The following is an 18025-nucleotide window of genomic DNA, read 5'->3' as shown; positions in this document are numbered from 1 at the left end:
ATGGCTCGCTTAACAAACTCCCTCCTGAAGAGCATCGTTATCAGAGCTCAGTTTGACAGCATCAGGAAGCAGCAGTGCCTGCAGTATCTGAACACTCTGAGGATGCTGCAGTACGATGGGTATAAGACTGTGTATTTTGGGGAAACCGAGATCCCGGAAACTCTGGTCACCGGAGAAGACTTCAGTGACAACTATCACGTGCACGCCCCCACCTGGTGTATCCTGCATGCCGGAGGCAGCCAGGGGTGGGTGCCTTGGAAATACCGGATGTTCTTAAAGGACGACCTGTGTATCAAACAGGAAGACAGCCTCTTCTTTGAGTTCTGTGACGTCGTAAAGAAGGCCTATGGGAAGTGTGTCATCGTGGTCAAAGGGCGAAGGCAGCAAGAGGAGATGAAGCCAAAAGTAGACAAGGACGGAGAGGCCCAGGGCTATGTCCCGACAAGCATTAACTTAACAAGCATCGTGTGTTCCCCGGGAGTGGCCAAGTCCTATGGCCATGAACTAATCTCTCTGCCCTCCCCGTATAACTACCTGAACCCCTTAGACTCGGCCTGGTCGTCTATGAAATGGTTTATCATCAACAACAGGAAAGAGTTCTGTCTACAGTCTGTGGACAACGTCTACACTTACCAGTATATACTTTTCAGTGACTTAATCAGCAAAGGGATTGAAAAGGTCAGCCTGAGCAAGTGGAAGGCCCTAACCAACAAAGTGCGGAGGTGGGAAAACTATTATCTTGGGAAATTTTCTTAGGGGGTGTCCCCTCCACGAAGCAGCGGGCCCTGTGGCCTTCATGGCTAACTGTGGAGTTGGATTCTGGCCCACACTGCAGGGGTGACTCACAGGAACGCTGCCTGGACTGAGAGGTTCCTGGGGGGCTGCCAAAGCCCTGCAGCTGTTAAGAGGTTCCATTAAAGCTTGTTGAGAATTACGGGGGGTCTTGGCTCTCATCTTATGATGGCTACCCTAAAGGACCGTGTTGACAGGAGTGAAGACTCAAAGCCAGTGGACTGTAGCAGTTAGGGAGCAGGGTTAAAGGATGCATGGTCAAAAGTTAGGTCTAAGGAAAAAAGAGAGAGAGAGACAAGTGTAGAGTTACTTAAGAAATAAAAACACTCAAAATTAAGTACTAAGCCAATAATCTTCAGCCAAAATAATCTAGGAGGATCCAGCTTGCCATGAGCAGGAGACATGATCTTTGGTAGACGCCATTCCTCTGTGAGGTGGTGGCGGTGCTGCAAGTGGGTGGTCCTCGGAAGGAAGCCAGGGAGACACACACAGTCTAATGGTGGCATGACTGGGGACACTATGGGACACACATACCCAACCTGCAAAGACCCGTCAGGAGGGTCCAAGGCTGCCACGGTTTATCTGAGGACTCTGAGCTCAGCATCTGCGGTTGGTGCCACACCCTATTCAAACTCAGGGTGCCTGCTGTGGGCCAGAGCGATGGGTGGGTGCGCGTCTGTTACCGAAAGAGCCTGTCCCCTCTGACACCTGCCCAAAAGTCCACTCTTCCCTGCGTACGCGCAAGCAATGACTTTACAACAAGTAATTACTCTGAGGAGCATAATGACCAGTGTGGAAGAATACGGAAAGCCACGAGGCAGGAGCCAAGGGGGCTTGAGAACTCTGCTCTTTGTGTTCAGTTTTGCCTAGTCCCCCCCTGCCCAAAAAAAAAATGCTCTAGAGACAGTCTGTTTAAAAAAAAAAAAAAAAAAAAAAAAAAAAGCTTATGAGAATTTCCACCGTCTCCCAGCAGACGAAGCTGTGAATCCAGGCTCCTATCATATTCTTAGCTTGGCTTGGCTTTTCTTCTTCCTAGGGCCTTCCCTGTGCCATCAGGGAGGTTGTCGAATGGAAAGAGGTGCCCGGTGTTCTTCCGTCATAAGTGGTGGGTTCAGCAATCTTTTCAAGTCGGAGGAAAAGGGGACCCTGACATACATGAATCTTATCTAGGTGGTGTCACACCCCAAACTGCTAACACTTGGGACCTACAAAGTTCCACTTGTTGCAGATCCAACTTCTACAGCGTGCCGGACGAGCTTCCGGTGACTGCTCTAACAAATGCCTGCAAAGTTGGTGGCTGCAAGGAACAATTTATTCTTCCCTGGGCACAGGGAGGGCAGACATCAGGTCCCCTGGTCGGAATCGAACTATAAATAGCATGGCCCACTGCTCGGGGCTCCAGGGAAGACTGCCACAAACCCCTGGCAGTTCCCGGTGGCTCTCCCGACCTTTGACTAGCTGCCTCATCACTTTCTTCTCCTCAGGGTCACACCTCCCATCTTCATACTTATAGAGTCCATTTGACCTTCTCCTCACAGCCTAACGCCCTTAACACATGCAAGGACTCTCTTGCATATAAGGCAGCACAGGCTCCAGGAAGCAGGACCTGAAGGCAGCTCCCGGCAACCACTGGTACCTTATTCTGCTCCTTAAAATACAGCATCTCTCTCCGGCAATCAAGCTGCGGAGCCAACTCTGTGTAGCACGCTTGTGTGGCCATTCCTCTAGTGCTTTGAGGGTTAAATTCCTTGAGAGCAGCTAGTGTGACCAGTACTTAGGCCTCCCGGTCTCTTCAGCTGTCACTGTGCAGAGGCAAGTCTAGCACACCTGAGTTTGGGGCCGCGTGTGGGGTCGCCCTTTGGTTATATTGACTTCACACCACCCAGAGTCATAAGGCGAGAAAGTGCTGGAAACAGCAGGAGGTGGGTGACAGCTTCAGGGTAAGAACCTTGGGCTCTGGTGCCAACCCTCCTGCCAGGCATTGTGTGTGTCTAAAGGAGCCGGTTACTCATCGGCACCACAACAGCTTCAATGTAGGAATAACTGTCTACATTTCACCCATGTGGAAACCTGCAGCCCAGAGCAGCTGTTTGAGCTGCTGCTGTGCACAGAGCTAAGATTAAGATGCGGCTCACAGTCAAGGCACTGGTACACTGCCTCATTTACCACATCCTACACACGCTGCCATATTTGCCACGTCACTACCCACGATGCCTCTTTTTTACCACGTCACACTTAATGACTGAGCTGACCTGCCAGGCAGCTGCTGTTACTCTTCCCTTTGACGGATAAGGAAGCTGAGAGGTGAGCAAAGTTCCTAACACAGTCAGGCCACACGGACAGCCGTGTACTCACAATCTACATGCTTCACTTGGTTACTTCCCTCACTTACATCCTGTAAGAAAGTCAACGCGGCACCACCCAGGATCAGCTACACACCACACACAACAAAAACGTATTCCCACACAAAGTTGAGGGGGAGGCAGACACCTCATGAGTTTGCAGGACAAAGCAAATACAAACAGTGAATAAGCAATCGCATATCCTTTGGGCATTCGATGACCAAGCTTAGTGAGTGGGAGTGTTTCTCATCTGGAAGTGAAACCATTCGATACGGCGGGCTTGGCCCTTGCTTTGAGCTCTGCTTAGTGATTCAAAGAGCAAGCAGGAGAGAGTTCAGCATAACCAGCGCCCTCAACGGGGCACCTTAGTGTGCACTGTGGTTATGCAACACCAGATTCACAACTGTGAAATGTGTTTTTAAGGTACACACAGGAACTAAAGTAGAGAGTCAGAGCCTTGGGAACCAGGGCCCCTGGGAGAATCTTGAGACTTTTTGTAAGCTGCTTTACTTCCCAGAGGCCCAATCAGTCATCAGGAGAATGGGTTGAGGGCCTTAAAATGGAGTCACACATGCCAAAACCATCACATATGCCTAGCCCTTACTGAGAGCTCGGAATGAAGCTGGTGTCATGGCTGAGGTCAAAGCAAGTGATCGCAGTTAAACTAATGTCTCCATCTTCACGACCTTTCTGTTATTTGAGGAGCAAACTCTGTTCCCTGGCAGTTATGGCTATGGGAATCACAGGTGCAGAGATGGGACAGTGAAGCTGGAGAACACAGCCCAGAGTCCTTGGGAAGAGCCCAGGGAAGGTAATAGTGGACAGCGCCACACACCAGCACACGCGCCAGAGCACACACCCACCAACACACACACCGGATACCAGTCCACACATCAGCGTATGCGCCAGAGCACACACCAACACACACACCATTACACACACCAGCACACCGCCAGAGCACACACCCACCAACACACACACCGGATACCAGTCCACATGGCAGCACACATGCCAAACAGCACACACACCAACACACACACCAGAGCACACATCAGACATCGGCCCACACACCAGTGCACACGCCAGCACACACAGCACTGGGCTGAGGGACATCACTGCAGGCACAAGTCCTGGTGGAGTGGTGTTGGCAGTGTAGTCTCTTCTGAGGGGTGACGGACAGACAGACAACCCCACTCTCCCTGGCCTTCCTGCTGCCGTGGCTATTGGCCCCACCGGAGCCCATTATTGCTCCTCCAAGGCTAAATCCACAGAATGTTTGGCCTATGGTGTGACTATTGTGTGTCTTGCCTTGACAACAGGATGTCTGCCCTAAAGTGTAGCTAATGGATGTCTCACCTTGACAACAGGACATTTGGTTCAGGGTGTGGTTATTTAATGTCTTGGGTATTGAGAAGGTAATTATGCTTGTTTGTTCTTTGTAGCATGCTAAGGAAGTCTTTTGCCCTCCCCCCTTGATTGGGGTATATACGAACTTTGAATAATAAACTTGGGGCTGATCCTAGTACTCACCAGGAGCCCTTCCGGCTCTCTCTCTTGTCTCTTGCCCATTTCCTTCCTCAATCCACCCCCCTCTCAGGTATGAACCGAACAGGCCAGCTGGACCCGACCGATGATGCCCGAAGCATGGGTTACTAAATGGGTCTAACAAGAAAAGGGGGTCATTGGAGGAAAAACTTTAAGGGCTACATCCTTCCCCTGTTCTGCATCCAATCCCCCCTCCTTACCTCCCTCCCTCTCTTCCTCCATCCCTCTCTTCCTCCTTCCCTCCCTCCCTCCCTTCCTTCTTTTCTTCCTTGCTGATGCAGCCATTTCTGCAAGCTCCTGCCACCAAATGGCAGCTGCCCTACCATGCCCTACCAGGACCACGTCCTACCTGGGCTATACCTGAGTCTAAGTACATCCTTCCTCCTTTAGAGTCCCATTCCGCCCCCATGTAAGAAAAGTAAGTAACATAATCCACAAATAGAATCTTTACCTATTGGCTCTAGAGGCCTAACCCAGGTTGACAGTCCCACAAGCAGTGTATACTTCATCCATGTGTGAGATTTTCTTTCGGCAAATGGAAGCTTTTCTTTCCATATTCAGTTTTGCTGGGTTCAGACAACCTTTGTGCCCAGGACAATGACTGTTAGGCCCATTTATAAACACAGACATGGCTGGATTGGTGACTGACAGCTAGACACACACCGCGGCTGATGGGAAGATGAGAAACCAGAATCCGGGTTTGCTGCCGGGATGCCCCTGTGCCCATCTCTCCATGGCCCTGCACACCAGCTGGCATTAGGTTGGGCCAGGAATCCACAGAGATGTCACCAGACTGCCAGGTGCAGTCCCTTCCCTGCTCAAAGTAAGAAGTGCCAAGGGGGGCCTGGCTGTCCAGGGGACACAATGGCCCTCAGGCACCAGGACCCAGCATCCTAGCTGTGTTGGAAACACAAAGGTCTTTTTACCCACAGATCAAGGGAAACAGGGATGCTAAATACACAGGGTAGTCTCTTCAATGGAGGAGATAGCATATCTGCATTCTGCCCAGAGAGCTGGGAGTGGAGGCCACTAATAGCCTGGTGACCTTCGCTATTTGTAGAGGCAGACCTCATCCAAATCTCCCAGGGTGTTTACCCCCAGACTCTTCCCTCCCCAGACTTTTATCGTTAGCTCCTGGGGGGGACATCACAGACACGTTATAACCTGCCGACCTCTATGCTATTCCTGTCAGGGATGACACCCTGGGCCCTTACACTATAGACCCTGGTGTTCACACCGTAAACTTAATTGTGCACCTGGGATTGTAATGGTTATTTTCTGGAACCCTGGAATGGGAATGCTTGTTGCCTGGAAACCTTTCCCCAAATTCTATTGTTTAAATGTGCTGGCAATAAACTGCCTGGCATCCGACTCCTGAAGTTTGGTCCAGGTTAAGTCAGGCTGAACGGTGTTTTCGTTCTTACTTCTTTGCAGACTTTTCCCCTGGCTGCCATGACACCCGCATGGACTCTGTCACATCTCCATTATCTTAGACCTGGTTTGAGCCTCAAAGTTACCTCGTCGTCGTCGTTCAAAATGGCCGAGGAGCGAGCCACTGCATTAGCATTCCAGCAGGCAAAGGAGAAAGGGCAGATGCAGAGCTTTTCTCTCTCTGAAATTTACTATTTGCAGTGCTAGGGTTGGGACCCAGAGCCTTAAGCCAGTACTCTGCAGTTGAGCCTCCGCAGCCCATCTCATCCACCCTTGTGTGAGTATGTGTGTGAATGTGGTGTGTGTGCACGTGTGTATGTGCGGATTTACATGCCTGCACATGCATAGAGGAAGGAGGGCACCGGATGACTTGCTCTATCACTCTCTGCCTGCTCCTCTGAGGCAGGGTCTTTCACTGAAACTAGAGCTAAAATGGCAGGCAGCAAGTCTGGAAGCAGAGAGAGGGCTCTCCCCCACACTCATGTCTCAAGACCTCCCATCACGGTATCCTGAAGCTTGGCACTGATCCTGTGCTGAGAAAACTCTGGAACACCCACAGAACGAAACCATGAGGGCTAGGCACGCGCAAACCCTTAGGAACCAGTCATTGAGTATCTGTTTCCTTCCATGGAACTTGCGCAGACCAGGGTCCCGTGCCCTCTGAAACGCATTGCAACCATCTCTGCTTCCTAAACCAGGGTGTGTGAAGCTACTTAACCATTTTTTTCCTAAGGTCGCAGTAAGGGACAAATGTCCTCATGTGGGTGCATGATTGGAGCTGCTGGCCACCGACCACACTGTGGGACATGTGGAGAGCAGGGTTCTCTGGCCTGGTTGGTTTGTCTCCCTTGCTGTTCCCTCTGACAGCCTCTCTCCTCTTTTTTTGCGCCTCTTTGTCAGCTTAGCCGAGAAGGCAGATCAGGGATGCATGCGAGGTTAACAGAGATCCGCCCAGGGAACACACAGGATGTCTCACAGGGAGAGCAAGTTCTTTGTCACGTCAGCTATTTTCTAACTGTGCCTTCTCAGTTATGGCCCAGCTGGCCGTAGGCTGCACCATCCTGCCTGCCCACCAACTTCCAGACATTGCTTCCGAACCAACTATTTAAAGTACAGCTAAGGACCCCCAGGCTTCATTTACAAATGCAATAGGATCAACGTGGGTAGTGAGTGATTGATTATCTGCCCCCTAGTGGCAGAAGAGTACAGAGGGGGGGACAGCATAAACTATATTGTTCACAGAAAAGTAATGGGTATGGTCAGTGGTTAAGCCCAACCCTAGGTCATCGTCTGTGGAATGTTCCAAGAAGACAGCCATGGGTTCTGCAAAGTCAAAGGGTAAACTTTAAATCCCAACACCCAGGAAGGTGAGTTACAAATAAATAACCTCCTGGTCAGGCAGACTTGGGCTCTCTGGTTGAAGTGGGGACCTCTCTCCTGAATGTAGGAGGTATGTGGATGGGTGTGCGTGGGAGGTGGTCCTCAGGGCCCTGAGTCAAGCCAGGCATGCTGGGAGCTGGCTATGCCCTTACTCTACAGAGTGAGAGGTTTGAAATGGAGTGGGTCCACCTGGCAGCTACAGGGAAGCATGACCAAGGCATGAAGTTGGCTGTGGATCAGGATGTAAGCTCCATCTAGGCATGGCCACAGAACCTAAAACTTTGTGACTCTGCTCATCTATGCCCCGGGATAGCCCAGGCCAGACTGGGTCGGTCAGAGAAGAGGTGGCGGCTGGGGCACCCTCCCGCACTCTCAGGGAACAAACCCTGTTGCCCGTTTTGACATCTACCCCTGTGAACTGAGGGTCATCCTGTACTTGGATCCCTGGTGCTGATAATTCTTTCCTGGTTTCTGCGGTGGCTAGGACAATTCAGCAAGCTTAGTAAAAAATTAAAAGAATATGCAATTCCCTTACTGCCCATGTTCTATCTTGGTGGGCAGAGTGGCAGAATGTCACGCGCTCCTATAAACTTTCTATACGGGCAGCCAGCACTTCCCTGCACACCAGGGCTGGTTCCTGTTCCCCTTCCCTCCACCCACTTGGGTGCCTTGAGGTGAGAGAACTAACCCTTGAGACCCTAGTCTGTTAGGCGCTGAGTGAAGGAGCTCACCATTGTCTTCTCAGATGGGAAAGCATCAAATCCGTCAAGAAGTCACTATGTAGCACAGGCTAGCCTCTGTTTGCAATCCTCCTACTCCCGCCTCCCAATTCTAGGCTTACAGGTGCAGGTCAGTATGCCTCCATGAAGTAGCTCTTTCTAGACTGTGAGCTGCTGTGACATTACGTGGCTCTCACCCTGCTATCCCCGACCATAGGGACCCTCTCAGACCAGCACAAGGGTCCCCTCTCATGGTTCTGTCATACACAAGCACACAGCTTCTCTGATGGTACACACAGTCACCATGGGAATAAGCTGCACCGGAAGGAGCATGGTGGTGAGTGGGGACAAGCTGACTGAGGCTGCTGTTGCTGAGGACCCTCAGCAATGCTGCCCTCGACCTGGGCATGCGTGCACATACACCCAAGATTTGCTATCACAACTCCACAACCAGCATGTGCCAGGGGGAAGGGGGTGGAGTCCTCTCATAACGTGTAGTGGGAGGACAGAAAGAGGAAGTAAAGGGGGGATGGAGGGGGGAGAGAATGCAGACAGCCTTTTTAGGAAATGTATTTTATTTCAGTAACAAAATACTAGTTCTTCCAAACACATAAAAAAGTCACGCCGTTAATCATTTAAATTAAAGGTCTCAGCTGGAAGTGTACTCGCTGACATCGGGTAATCGATAGCCTCTCTTCTCTCTTCTCTGCTGGAGTCCACCCAAGCTGACATTTAAATAGAAAAATCTAGAAAGGAAGGGAGACCACAGCAATGAAGGAGGCGCTGGATACAGCAGCGACGCTTTGCATGGCCAGCCTCAATGCCCAAGCATCCCAGCTCCGGTGGAGGCCACTCTGCCTGACCTGCTAATCAGATTCTTGTCTTTAAAGCAGGCTCTGGACAAGCCACTGGACTGAGAGAAAGGCCATTTCCCTGTGACAAGCTGCTAGCCTGAGAGAGGCCATCTACGGGTCAGTTCTATGTGTGCACACCATGCTCCGGCGCTGGAAAAGTGGGACTTTAAAAGTGGGTACCGACGTCACAGCCTATCTTCCCATCTGAGAGCTAACCAGAACCATGGCTCCGTCTGCAACACAAATCCAACCAACACTTCACCTAACGCTATCGTCCCTCGGTGTTTTAAAATGCTGGCCACTCCCTCTCCTCCAACTAGTGTTGAAGCCAAGCACCTCCTGGTTATTTTTGCGTTCCTGTCATTAGGACAGTTTCTGAATGGCAAGGTTCCATGCAGTGGCTTCTTCTGCCTGCAAGTCTGCACTCCCTGAGCACCCTCGAGTGGTGACAGCCTTAGTGGCAGGACTGTAATGCTCCCCTGGTCTCATTTTCGTACAGCTGGGGGATGACACAGATTGTGGGTAAGTAAGTTCAATTCCCAGCTCTCCTCTCCACTGTTCTTTCCGTCTGATGTTACCTCAGAGAGTTTTCAGGAAATGCATAGTAAAATTGCCTAGCCCCAAGTTACTCCTCGGTGCCCCCCGTCTTGCCTGCTTTACTCCCAACCACCCGGGGAACGCCTGCTTTCAGAAGCATGGTGTCGGGTGGGCAGTGCTGTGCAGCCGGTTCCCACAGCGACCTGGAGCTGAGCACACTAAGAGTCCCCCGGTGGGTTTCCCAGAGAAGGACTGCCCAGATGGAACAGGGACATCGTGGCCTCCTGTGGTGGAAGTCTGGGACGCTGTTTTCTCAACAAGCAACACAGCATCCATGCAGCTGTGTACGTACGTGCAGGGGTGTAGGAAATGCTCAGCCGTGCAGGAAATTCTGCTCTGCAGCTGGATTCTGGAACTGGAATCTAGAATCCAGAATCCCTGCTCACCATATCTGAATTCTGAGAGGCCCAGGTTCCAGCTTTGTCAGTGATGAAACAGATTCATGCAGGAGAGACAACCATCATGGTATCTCTCTGACAAGGCTTTAAGAACAGCCCCCCAGGAGCCTTGAGTCCCGAGACACCTTAGCATGCTCTGGAGCCCTCCCACCCCATCCCAAGCACACTGAGAGACACCAGCTAGAGCAATGCACAGGCCCCAAGCCTGGGGAGGAGCTGTTAGGAGCACTGGGTCTCCACTGTGGAAGTGAACTAGAGAGGGGGTAAATGAGGTTTGGCTAGATTGTGGATGGACGGGGAAGGAATTATTTGCCACAAGAGAGTCAGACCTCATCCTGAAAGTTAACAGGAGTCCTAGGACCTGAGCATCTCCATCTGTTCCTCCACCAGGCATGTTAACAGACTCATGCATCACTGTTTGCAGCTTTTAGTACTGGGCTTCTCAGAGCACAAGTCTGCAACTGATAAGACTCTTACACACACAGCCATTAAGCACAACTGAGGACTGATGCTCTGTGAATTAGTGGTCAGGAGTGGGGCAGAAGGTTGGGCTTTGAACCCTGGCTCTGGGGCCCATGCGTCCTCTCGAAGCCACTCAGATCAACGATGCAGAGATCTCAGGGTACCACACCCTTGTTGGGCACGACAGCCCTCTGGATGGTCTCGTTTACAAAGGCCAGTACCTCTGATGTCCCTTCAGGTCTCTTTCTTCTCTGATGGCTGCTTCTTTTCGGCTTGCAGTTTGGCTTCCAGGCTTTTCCTTTGGTACATTTTCACTCCCGCAAAGGCCAGGCAAAGGATCAGGGTTTTTGCTGCCAAGATATACAGCAGCAGGGGCACGTGTTCAAGAACCTCAAGGGAGAAAGACACATGCTGATTGCTCCCGCAGTCACTGGTGAGTCTCAATCAGACTCCTTCATTCCTCAAATGTTACTGAGAAACTACAATGTTTCGAACAGAGGCCAGGTGTTTTAGCTTAGCTACAATGTTTCAAACAGAGGCTAGACACGGCTACACTGGTATCTTAGTTTGCGTAGCTACAATGTTTCAAACAGAGGCCAGGTGCTTGGGTCACACTGGTGGTTTAGCTTAGCTACAATGTTTCAAACAGAGGCTAGGTGTTTGGGTCACATTGGCGTCTTAGCTACAGTGTTTCAGAGGCCAGGTGCTTGGGTCACACAGGTGCCTTAGCTTATACAATGTTTCAAACAGAGGCTAGAGCTTGGGCCACACTGGTGTCCTAGTTAGCTTAACTTACAATTTGATATAACTTAGAGTCATCTGAGAGGAAAGCCTAGATTGGAGGAGTTGCCTGGACCAGACTTGCCTGTGGGCATGTCTGGGGGGGATTGTCTGATTACTAATTGACATTGGAGGGCTCAGCTCACTATGGGTGACACCAGCCCTTGGTAGGCAGACCTAGTTCTAAGGGGCCAGAGAGAGGGCCAGGGTTAGACTGAACCAGTCTCCCACTCCTGATTCCAATTTATCCAATTTATGTCTACCCAATTGCGTCTAGATTTCTTTGTGATTCACCCGTGGTTGTGGATTTTACATTTAGCAGATACAGCTTCGGTTGCTGTATTTGGGAAAGTTCCTGTACCCTAAGAATCTTCTGTGCTTCTCCTTTTGCCCACACTCCAGCCCTATGAGGGGACAGACAGCTCTGACTGAATAGATAAGAAATAAACTATGAGGAGGCCACTAACAGGTAAGGGGACCTCAACCCAGGCCCTACTATCCATCACCCCTTATTTCCTGGTAACACATACCACACCCCCCTACCAAAATCAATTTTACAATTAAGTCACGCAAGTCAGGGACAACTCAACCGGATTCAATACCCTGGAAGCTATTTAATCATTCGGCATGGCTATCTAACGATCTTTGAGGAGAGTTGTCTTGTGATAGAATACTATATGAATCCCATGGGCAGGGTGAAGCTAAATATTGAAAGTGCTAAGTATGTGAATAACTATTTCCACTTCTAACCATTAAGCCACCTAAGAGTAGAGTCAAACAGCTTAGGTGCAATGAAGCATCATGAAGATGACAGTACAAAGGACAGTGATGGACACTGACCCTGATAACAGGAAGGGCTTAGGCTGTTGATGTGCCTGTCACGTGGTTCCTCCTGAGCCCTACTGGCTAACTTCCCTCACTTCCAAACCTGTTAGGTGTCGTTTCTGAAGGTTCCCATTCCAAGGGTGGCTGTGAATGTACGGCATTGCCACATAAACCTCCCTCAGTTCACCAGGCTGCTCTGGGCTAGCTGACACCGGCTCGATCTGAACAAGATTGTCTTATCTCTATGGATATACCTGGCAGTCCTGCTAAGATGGAGCCCACATCACAGCCCATGGTTCTCTAAGACACAAGCAAGGGCAGGAACATGTTATCTCTACAGGAAGTTAGAAAATAAACTGAGAAGGAAATCCAACTAACAGGCGCAGGCTAAGTGGCCTCATTGTGTATTTGCATTTTCATAGGCACTAAAGAGACAAGACTTTCCAGGCTGAGAGGGAGGGAGGGCAATGCCAACCTCTAGGGTTTCAAGCATTTAAATGAATCTTGTCCTTTCCCTGAGGATGCCACTGCCCACAGCCAGCCCAATGCTGCCAGCCAGCATGCTGTGCTCTGCCTGCCCTCAACCTCTGCCCCCACAGCTGAATCCAACACTTTATAGGAATCTTCTCCATTCGTCTCCAATCAGTTCAACGTATGCCTGGTGCCCCAATGGGTGGTTTATGACTTCAAAAGTGATTTCCATGAACACTAAGTTGAAAGCTTTGAGAGACTCACATGTGGCTAGGGGGGAAAAAAAACTAAAAACAATGTCCTTGGCAAAACTACTGTAAGAGATTATGGAAGAGAACCATGAACTCTGAAGTTTTTGTTTATTTGTTTTGCTTTCTGAGACAGGATTTTCCTGTATGGCACTGGCTGCCCTGGAACTTGCTTTGTAGACCAGGCTGACCTCGAACTCACAGAGATCTGCCTGCCTCTGCCTCCTGAGTGCTGGGACTAAAGGCCTGTGTCATCAACACCCAATGAAAATTCAGAGTTTTGTACAGATTGTTTAGTAAGATCTCAATCCACTGTCTTCACCATCTCAGGCTTGTGTAGCACAGTTATAAATGGATATCTGGAAGCTGCAGTCTGACATTAAGTATAGTCTGGTCATGTGCTAATGGGGGGGGGGGCTCTTCCGGGATGTGCTACAGACTTCTAGTATCCTCACACAGCAGAAAGAGGGGTCACTGTTTTAGCTACTTGTCTGTTGCTGTGACAAAACACCCTAACAAGAGCACATTAAAGAAGGTAGGGCTTATTGTGGTTCACTGTGCCAGGGTAGAGTGCCTATGGTGACGGAGTCATGACAGCAGGGGCCTGAGTTGCCTGGTCGCTCACACTGTGTCCATAATCAGGAAGCAGAAAACAAGGAACCAAAGAACGCTTGTAGTCAGCTCCAGTCCAGGACCCGGAGCAGGGAATGGCAGGGATCGAGCGGGTCTTCCCACCACAACTACTCAAGATAATCCCCACAGGCAAGCTAGCAGCCTGTCTCCCAAGCTGACAACTGAGGTCAGCCACCACAGGCACCCGTTGAATTCATGAGAGTTTCACTCTTCCAACATAATCAACCCCACAGGCTCCACCTCTAAATACCATCACAGGACCTCAGAAAGGCAACATACATTTGAGAGGCACGAACATTACCCATCACATCTACATTAGAGAAACTCAGGCTCCAAACCCATGGTGACAGACAGCCCTGGTTTGAACTCAGCCACAAAACAAGAAACAGACATGGGTATGACAAACGGGCCTGGGAAGAAGGGAAGCCACGGGATTGGGAAGAGATGACAGAGTGTGTGCATTATGCACGCACATGAAATTACTGAAGGACGGAGCTAATTAACATTAGATCTGATACAGCACTGTTAATCTTTTGACAATCATGAACGCTGTGGTTTGTATCATATGTTAAAGGCGTGTTCCCTGTGCTACGGTGAAGTGTAGTGAGCCTTCCTCAGGGGAGAGGCCTTAGGGGAGGTCTCCAGGTCACTGAAGTATGTCTGCTGCGTGGCTCTGGTCTCTTCCTCCACCTTGCTTACCGGTTCCAGGAGCGATAAATCTTACCCACGTCTATTCTCTGCCCGAGCCACCTGTCATCCCCACCATGGTCCACGGCAAGGCTGGAACTTCCAGACCCCATGAACTATAAAAAGGACCCCAGCTAATCAACCCAGGTGTCCCACTGATGTGCCTGACATCCGCAGAAAGAAAGACAAAAACAAAACACAAACTATAAATGTTAAAGCTAGCCTCACCTTCCAGTTCATGTCCACCCAGCTGTGAGTTCACTTCTGACCAGGGCAACCTGTAGGCACAAGTCTGAGAGGCAGCTAGAAGGCCAGGTCCAACGAGCTGGGCGTTCTGATCTGGGAAAGGAGAGGGAGAAAGGAACAGGTGAGTGTGGAGCTTCCAGAAGCAACCACATCAGGGAGCCATGTCTCTGACAGAGACGGGTGTGAGCAGAAAGCAAGGGCTGCGGAGGTGACCCGGCTCTCTCTGGTGGCTCTCCATGCACAGCTCCTTACACAAAGCTGCTCCTGAGACATCTGTCCCCTTCCCATTCCTCTGTGCACCCAACACCCACACTCACAAATGTCCCCTCCCACCTCCTGACTCAAAGTCAAGCCAGTTTAGGGATGAAGGTCCTTTTGAGTTGTCTGTGCTCATCCTGGCTTAAAAAAAAAAAAAAAAAAAAAAAGCCGGGTAGTGGCGTCACACACCTTTAATTCCAGCACTAGTAAGGCAGAGGCAGGAGGATCTCTGTGAGTCCGAGGCCAGCCTGGTTCAAGACAGGCTCCAAAGCTACACAGAGAAACCCTGTCTCAGAAGAACCAAAAAGAAATGAAAAGGATTATCTGTAGGGAAGCTAATAAACAAAGAGTAAAGATCTGTCCTAAAGAGCAGCTAATTTACACATGAAAACCCTTCTAAAAGGGAAGAGGCCTAGAGCAAAAGACATCGCAGAGAGCCAGAGAACAGCCATTCTCGGCTGTGTGTCTGTCATCTTAGGACATGACAACTGCCCCACAGCCCTTGAGATCTGACCAAGAGCCCGAGCACTGTGTCAGCCAGATGGCCCCTACTATTCTGAACTTGACTCTATAGCAAAGCTCTGCTGCGCCAGCCTGGGCTAATGTCAACTGGTCTCCACGTTACAACCTTTACTTCAAAGGGGGAGGAAATGAGGTTTAAGTAATGCACGCAGGCTCTTCAGGCTGTGACTGGAATCTGAACCAGTCCGGGGCTCTAGCCTCACCAAGCCACCTAGACACAGGCAGAAAGCTTCAAAATCATGGGGCAGGGGTACTTGTATTCACATGAACGTACAATCAGAATTAGAAAAGCAACGGGAAAATTTCACAGGCCTTTCCAACAGGCTTCCTTAGGGTAAACATCATGGGAGATGGGTTAGAAAAAAAATTTTTTTCAATTACAAAAGTATCTAACATATAAAATTCAGAGCTCAATCTATTCAAGGTTATAGAACTTGAAAACCAGCTGGCTATTGGCACCAGATAACCAAGTTTTTCCCTTGGCTTGTGCAAAGTCAGATAAACCAATAAGAGCTTAATTCAGAGCTCTGTTCAAATGTGATTGCAGTGTCTAAAGGCGTCCACTGCCTCCATGCATTCACCGCTAAGCAGCAGCAGAGTCTGACCTACAATGAAAGCATGGGCCCTCTGCATGTTACAACCTGCTGCCAGAATCTATACTTTGAATCTCTAGTCATTTCAGGGGTTAGCCATGCTGCATATTAAGACAAGATATTGAAGTTCTTTTCCATTTTAGTTTTATAACTGTCTTAACTGAGTTGTATACATATATAGCCAGTGATTTAACTGTTTCCCACAAATTGCCTGTGTGAATTGATATACACAGGCTTAGGTCAAGGGAAACAAATAGGCCCAAGAAGCTTATAATAGCAAGTAAGTGAAAATAATCCCCGGGGGTCCTGAAGTCTGGCAAACATATTACATTTAGGAGCAATGTGACCTTGGTCAGGTAGTTGACCTCTCAAACCCTTCTTCACCTCAAATTCTCCTTCAGAAGTTGGCCAGCCATCACTAGGAACCACGTACAGCACACAGAAATCACTACTACATCAATGTCAAGCATTGCTGCTTCAATAATCTCCCTCCTCTGCTAACCAGATAACAAGCCACGCCAGGGCGGGCGGTAGTCAGCACAGGACAGCCAGGGTAGGGTAATAAAGGAGGAGGTCGGGACTCTACTCCAGGTGGCACTAATGGCTGGGCATTCGATCTGGGAAAGCTATTAACCTCCTGCGCCTCTTATTTGTAATACCCTAGGGTCCAAAGAGTGAGTCTCCCACTCAGGAATGTATGTCACAGGCAACCATAGGGTTAAAAGTCAAGGCCTCCGAGAAGGAAACAGGGTTGGTAAGACTCAGCCTGTCTTCCCCCTCCTCCCTTTCTCTTCCTCTCTCTCCTGGCCCCTCCCTCCCTCCCTCAGGTCAGGTGTGCTGACCTGGTGTGCACACAGCTCTAGCTTCAACCCCAAGTAACTCATAACCCAGGCACAGTGCATGCCCCTCTAGTCCTAGCATTTGGGAAGTGGATGCAACTCTCGCAGTCTCAGATACAGGGGTGCTGCCCAAGAAGGGGGAAGAGGGGGAGGAGGAATAAAAGAGGGAGAAGTAAAAGAAAAAGGAACTATGCAATGCTCAGAGTGGGTTGGGTGAATAGAAGAAGGCAAACGACCCCAGATGGGCCCTGCTGGTTTCCACCCACTGCTTCTTTAGATTACACGCGCCAAAGCAGACGCTTTCAGGGCAGCTTGCAGGCCCTCGGGAAATGCAACAGTGAGCAGTCCGCTCTGATATCCCGTACTCCTGATCCCGCCCAGAAACAAGAGGCAGCTGGCCTGGGAGGGATGAAACGAACCCCCCCCCCCCCGCGGTGGGGACAGCTGGGGGCATTAAAATAAATGAAACACGGGTACCCACGCTTAACCTCGACAATAACAACGTGGTCTGGAGAAAACTGCTAGTAGTTTTACTCTTTATCGAAAATCTCTCTTATCTCCTTTGCCAGTTTTGTTTCCCTCTTCAGGAACAAAAAAAAATGCATGCGCTCATTATGGTCAGGCCAGTTAAAACAACACGGGCAATATATGGCTCCGAGCTCCCCTGGCTTCTTGGCAGGCCGCAGGAAGTCAAGGGTGCACCTCTCTGAGCGTACAGCCCGCCCGAGCAGCCGCGGGCACTCTCTGGAGCTGGTCTCACTGCCAGTCTCGACTCCTCTCTCTGTAACTCCTCACCCAACTTTATAGTTACAGTGCGGGTGGGTTCCGGTTGCGGTGACGCTTGGGCCCCACTTAGCCCGCTAAGCGCACGCAGGGCTCGGTTTTCACGAAATCCAGACCCACCCGTCCGTGCAGCCCAAACCATAACGCTCAGTACTTTGGGGATCCTCCGAGAAACCAGAGCCACTCGCTGGAACTACACGCCCCATTTGGACGACTTTGGCGCCCGCGCTCCTAGGGACCCTATGCACCGCAGGATCAAGCGGGGCTTTGCTCTCCAGCCGGGCCCCCAACCCCAACACACTCGAGCTGCAGCCCTCGCTCCAGGGCCCGGAGTTACCGCCTCCTCTCCCTCCCTTCGTCCCCAGAGCAAGGCGACCAGAATGTCCCCGTGCGCTGCGTGGCCGCGGCCAGCAAAGTGTCATGCGGGAGAAGCACACACACGGGGTGGCGAGGGTTCCCCAGCGCCCCAAGCGTCAATCACACACTTACAACTCAAGGCGGCGGAGCCTCCCGGCCGGGTGCTGACAAACCACGACTCCCACAATCCCGTCGGGAAAACTACAAGTCCCGAAACGCACCGCTCCTCCCTACGCAAGCGCCGTCGTGAAGGTCACCGCTTG

At 50.5% G+C, this 18025-nt stretch overlaps 1 protein-coding gene and 1 long non-coding RNA gene across 2 annotated transcripts; one reads left to right on the top strand and one right to left on the bottom strand.

Annotated features, from left to right (window-relative positions):
* On the top strand, positions 1-821 carry CUNH21orf140 (chromosome unknown C21orf140 homolog). The gene has a single exon (XM_051191904.1). The coding sequence runs from the start codon at positions 1-3 to the stop codon at positions 754-756; it is 756 nt and encodes a 251-aa protein (XP_051047861.1). The 3' UTR covers positions 757-821.
* Positions 822-10741: 9920 nt separating this feature from the next.
* LOC127227532 (uncharacterized) lies at positions 10742-18010 on the bottom strand. Its single transcript, XR_007834992.1, has 3 exons — positions 17895-18010; positions 14393-14503; positions 10742-10870 (listed from the first exon to the last, which is right to left on the bottom strand). It is a non-coding gene; the product is annotated as an uncharacterized LOC127227532 (long non-coding RNA).
* Positions 18011-18025: the final 15 nt, after the last annotated feature.

The sequence above is a fragment of the Phodopus roborovskii genome, unplaced genomic scaffold, assembly GCF_943737965.1.
Source record: "Phodopus roborovskii unplaced genomic scaffold, PHOROB, whole genome shotgun sequence".
Classification (NCBI taxonomy): domain Eukaryota; kingdom Metazoa; phylum Chordata; class Mammalia; order Rodentia; family Cricetidae; genus Phodopus; species Phodopus roborovskii.
The sequence above is the reverse complement of the archived record's forward strand: the minus strand, read 5'-3'. Positions and strand labels throughout refer to the sequence as shown.